The sequence below is a fragment of the Spea bombifrons genome, chromosome 9 (genome assembly GCF_027358695.1).
Source record: "Spea bombifrons isolate aSpeBom1 chromosome 9, aSpeBom1.2.pri, whole genome shotgun sequence".
NCBI lineage: Eukaryota > Metazoa > Chordata > Amphibia > Anura > Pelobatidae > Spea > Spea bombifrons.
The window spans coordinates 37,935,096-37,940,595 of NC_071095.1; the positions used below are offsets into that span (position 1 = coordinate 37,935,096).

At 42.8% G+C, this 5,500-nt stretch overlaps 1 protein-coding gene across 1 annotated transcript; it reads left to right on the forward strand.

Annotated features, from left to right (window-relative positions):
* Nucleotides 1-705: 705 nt before the first annotated feature.
* Nucleotides 706-4,199, forward strand: LOC128504421 (protein N-lysine methyltransferase METTL21D-like). The gene is made up of 6 exons (XM_053474450.1): nt 706-929; nt 1,334-1,444; nt 1,553-1,625; nt 2,155-2,274; nt 3,371-3,475; nt 3,751-4,199. Exons 1-5 carry the CDS (start codon nt 706-708, stop codon nt 3,473-3,475), a joined length of 633 nt encoding a protein of 210 aa, XP_053330425.1. The 3' UTR covers nt 3,751-4,199.
* The last annotated feature ends 1,301 nt before the right edge of the window (nt 4,200-5,500 follow it).

Sequence of the window (5,500 nt, forward strand, 5' to 3'; positions counted from 1 at the left end):
TCCACCCATCCTGGATTTATAGGATCTTAACCCTGCGTGGCCAATGCAGCCTTTCTTGGATATTGTACCCTGTGCATGGCTGTTAAACACACAGTGGCGGCAGAGTGCGATAGAGACGCTTTTATAAAGAAGAAAACGCTTTAAACATATTAAGAGAAAAACGGATTTTAATTTCATTTCCAAGTGCATTCCATGTTATGTGCATTTACATATCCGTGAGCAATTCTAATATGAAACGTGGCTGTTGCTTTATTATTATATATTATATTCTCGTATACAGTACACATTGTGCAAGTGTCAGTCACCGAGCGGGCGCCAGAGACAGACAGACACACCGAGCAGAGAGACAGGCAGACAGACAGGCAGACAGACAAGCAGACACACCGAGCGGACGCCACTGACAGACGGACACACACACCGGGCAGACGCCAGTGACAGCCAGAGACACACCGAGCGGACGCCAGAGACACATCCCCCCTCCCGAACGGACACCGGCGCGCATCAGTTCAATGCATTTCCACTCATTTCAGTCTCCAGTTTCCGGCAGTACTTTGTACCATGTGATCAGTCACATGATCTGACAACCTCTTTAGAGTCCTACTGGGTAGGAACTAGCAGCTGTTTGGGCTTTGTGGGCGTCAATGCTGGCACAGTGAGGAAGCGGGCACCTGAGGGGTTTGGCCTGTCGTGACGGACCCGAGGACAATGTTTTTGCGGGAGCTGGAGCGCAGTGATGGGACGGTTCTGGCGATTCAGCAGCTGAGCTCCGGAGACGTAGGCTGCGTGGTGTGGGACGCCGCTATCGTACTATCCAAGTTCCTGGAGGGCGAGGAGTTTGTGGGCCCTGGATTCCATAAGCTGAGGGGGAGATCGGTTCTGGAGCTGGGGTCTGGCACCGGCATTGTAGGGATCATGGCGGCAACCCTCGGGTAAGTGGCAGATCTGGTGCCACACAATGTAAATAAATGACTGATATATTCTTTATGAGGAGAGTAATAAATCTCAACTATAATTTTATAACCCTTTTAGAAATATGAATGAAACCAAGTTATGTTTTTTCATTAACTTGGCATAATCAATACATATAGGTTATATAGGTGCCTGTGTGTACGTGGATATACATTTATAGATTCATTCAGTACATTAAAAATATCGCCTATGTACTCAGAATATCGGACGCTGCTGGCCCATTTCCCACCCGCCATGATAATATTCTAAAAGCAGATTTTTTTTTCCTTTTAGCTCCAAAATATCCATTGATCATTCTATGCTTTTGATCTTTTACTTGGCACGACTATTCTTTCATTCTAAGTACAATTTATTTTCTGTACAGGGCAGACGTCACGTTGACGGATCTTGAAGACTGGAAGGACTTGATGAACGTGAACATTGAAAGCAACAAGGATCTAATCACCGGTAGCTGCCGAGCGAAGGTACTAAAATGGTTTGTATATCTCGGCTTGGTGGCAATAGGTTCTCTTTACTAGGATATGATTCGCCTTTAAATAATTAATCATGTTGTTAATACTTGGGGATATGTTTTCTTTTTCAGGGGTGAGGATGTCACAGAGTTCCTGCCTTCACCTAACTACATTTTGATGGCGGACTGCATATACTATGAAGAGGTGCGGGTACTTCCGTATTTATTACATGGCTCAAAAGAGATCTTGTCTAAAATGGAAATGTGATGGCAGATATGTTCCATTTAGCCCATCTAATCTGCTGGGGTTTTTTTGGGGGGGGTCCCCTCCTGGTGTTAAATGTTCTTACTGCATTAACCTGCTGCAATCAGGCTGGTTCAGGTATTAGAATAGTGTGTATCATATGTGCCCACCTTGGTGCTGTGACACCCCTGAATGTTATTTGCTATATGTTTATTATGTCCGTCCTGTGAGTAGTTCCCTCATTAGGGTAATGTATAAAATCTGTATATGTATTGTAAGGGCCACTGGGCGGTATGCTAGGGGAGTAGGGATAAAGACATAAGTCTTGGACTTAACTCTGTCTCACCAATGGACCAATCAATTGGTCCATTGGTGAGATAGACTTAAGTCAAAGACTTACATCAATTTTATTTCATGATCTCACCAGGTATATTGAAATACTGTCATTATCAACACATGTAAACCTCTTTATTTTTTGTTATTAATACAGTCCTTGTGTCTGCTGCTGAAGACCCTTAAAGATCTCTGTAGCCTGGAGACTTGTATCCTGTGCTGTTACGAACAAAGAACCACTGGGAAAAACCCTGAAATTGAAAGAAGATTTTTTGAGGTGAGATCATAGAGCCCCCCTTGATAGGTTTAAATATTTCTGCTTCTGCAGATTGTTAAACACATTTTTGTTGCTAGTATCAGTTTATCCGTCCTTGGTCTGTCGTTTTTGTCTGGTCTACTAAACAAACAGCCTGTTCCTCCATAATACTGCCCGTGGTAAACGTTAGAATGGCTCTGTCTCAATCACTCAGCTCTGGAGCTCTGACTAATATAGCCTGTGGGAAAAAAAGATTCCATTATCGTGGCTCTAAGAGTCAGCTCAGTGTGTTGCTTGAGCAGGGAAAGTCACCCTAAATATCACATGACTGGCAATGTCGGTCTGCAGATAAAAGGGGGTATAATGGGACAATATTAGATAAAACCAATATTTTTGTATACAGGTCTTTGTGTTATGGTACTACAGGCAGACAACCTGTCTCTCTTGTTCTGATCCCAAAGATCTTCTGCATCCCTTTCACTACTTTTTCATGAGCTGCTCAAATAAATGTTTCGTACCCAGAACCCTTGTGAATAGTATTTCTTGAACTATGAGAACAATTCACCTGAGGTGTGATTTAGTGAACCTCGTCTTTACATAATCCTTAGTTTCAATTGTAGCTTCTGAGGGGGATTATGGAACATGGTGGGAGAACACAGGCATCTGTTCAGAAGTAAAAAGTGCTTTAGGAAGCATAAGTGAGGCACTTCAGGCTTGTTTTTATTTACACAGAGCAGCCACGGTTATCTTAGTTGTGTTTTTCCAAGTCCAACGGAACTATACAGCTCTCCGTTATTTCCGTGTTCATGTAAGCAGCAGTCATGTTAGTATTGGCCTGTAGTTGCCTAGTATGGGTTGTAGCATGGATCAGTGCTGATCATGGGGAGAATGCATAGAGAGCTCATGAACATCTTCTCCCAAAGCCTATATGTTTTTGAGCTGGTAACTGCTAGTTCTGCCTTGCTGACCTGAGGAGGTAGCCACCAGAGAGGGGCAAATGAGCAAGAGTTGGAAGTCCCTTTGGTTTCTGTGTTAATTGAGTGACATTTAGCAATTTACCCCAGATTTCCTCTTCTAAATATAGCCTATATATCATATTTCCTCAATTTCTTTTTAGCTGCTGGGGGTTGACTTTGAGTTTGAAGAAGTACCTTTGGAGAAACACGATGCAGAGTACCAGAGTGAAGACATTCATATCCTGAGAGTTTATAAGAAAAAATAGGTATCACTATCCACAATCTGCCTCATATTTACACATTTCACAGGAAAGATAGTTACCTCTTAGAAATAGCATACTTTCCAAATGGCGGTTTAGCTCTTGTTGCGCTGGTGTGTGTTCTCTGGTTTGATGCATACATTGTCAGCCATGCCTGCGTATTGCACTGTTCAGAATCTGCTCTAGTTTCTAACTGCACTACGAGAAACAAAATATATGATTCAAATAAAATCCTTGGATTTTTAGAAGGGTAACATGGAAACAATTCTGTTTGGATACAGGCCCCAGCCGCGTGGCCAGCTTTGACTGCTTGCCACCATTAAGCACAAGCTGCAGCAGATCCAGATGCCTCCAACCTGGTCACAGCCATTCACCGGTTTTATGGCGATGGAGAAAATGTGACGTCCAGGACCAGCGAGCAAAGCCCTGGAAAACAGTGCTGCTAGACAAGGAGCAAACTGGCACTGACTCTATTGCTGGAAAATAATCTGTGGATTAAGGCTGGAGCGCTTATTCAGTTAATGAATGTGCTGTAACCAGCAAATGTGTAAATTAAAATGTTATTCAAACTTTTTTATTCCCAGTTAAGTTCAAAAGGTTCATTTTTTTATTTTTTTTTATTTTGCAATATAAAACGGTGAGATCAATAACGGCTGCCTTCTGTTCCCTTGCAAGCACGCTGTGTTTCGGAAATAAAACGGATTCTCTTTCAATAAATTGGTTCTTGTCATTAAGAGTATTGGGTTCTGAAACCTAGCTTCGACCACTGAACACCATTTGTTTTGCCTTAAAGCAGAGTCTTTAGTTTGCCTTTTTTTTATTTTTTATTTTTAGGGTCTACTCACTAAATGGAGAATGGTTTCAGCACCCAGGCATCGCTATATATTATAAGGCGTCATCCTCCTGTGAACTTCTGCTGCAGGGAGACCTTGGCTGCCCCTGTATAATATTTTCTCCGTCTTACCCATTGAATTATACATTTTTCAGGGTCAGCTCACCCATCTTTTTGGAGAAATTTGCTAGGGATGGCCCCTTATAATGGATAGTAAAATGTGCAACTTTCCTACAAGCCCTCCTGACAACACTCAATTTACTCGAAAATCTTCTATAATACTATCTTTCCCAAACTTTAGAGATTGTGTCAGACATGATTTCATGAAAATTAGTTCCGAATTAAGCATGCGTATTATGTGACATTTTAGAGTAATCTTGAACGGCCACCAGTGCTGAAATTTGCTGCAACACGATTGCAATGGTTCACTGGAACGCCCGTCGGGCAGAATGTTATGTATGGATCCGTCGCCGTTATCTGTAGTTAAAAGGTGCGCGTTTCTGCGGTGACTTTTGGAGAATGGTGGTCAGATACCTCTGTGTTCATTGATTTCACTTCCTGGTAATAAGGTCAGTTGGAGGAAGGAAGGTGGCGATTCTTTGCTTCCCAAGAGATTCTTGGCAGTTGCTGTCGAAACCATTGACCTTCATGTGATCTTTAGATCTTTGTACTGAACTCAGATGAAAGGTGTTTTTCCCCCTTCAAGTCCGCTGTAAGCAACTCTGTGATCAGGGAACCGTGGACATTGTAAGTACTTTCATATGTATTCGTTAAATAAAGGAGAAGAGGACACTTGTCTTTAGGGCTGCATTGCATCGCCCTCTCCGCTGTCATTCTGTATGTTGGTGTTGGGGGTCTTTTTAGAACCCCTCTAACTCTTATGCATGCTGGAGAAGAGGTAATGTAAATAGAACATGTCATTTACATGACCAGGTTCTTAATATACACAGCACAGTCAGCAGCTATAAAGTGATCTTATCCCCTTGGGGTTATCATTGGGGAGGAAGGAAAGGGTGTGCACTGGTGTTAACATGGAACTCTTACCTACTTTTATCGGGGTCACGTGATCCTGAGGCTGCTTGCATGGTGTGTGAACAGCTTGAGAGAAAGCCGCTGGAGAGGTAAGCAGGGTGGGCGGGAGGTGTGATGTGTATACAGAGGCGTATCTACTGAAAATAGCACCTATGGCAAGCACTGAA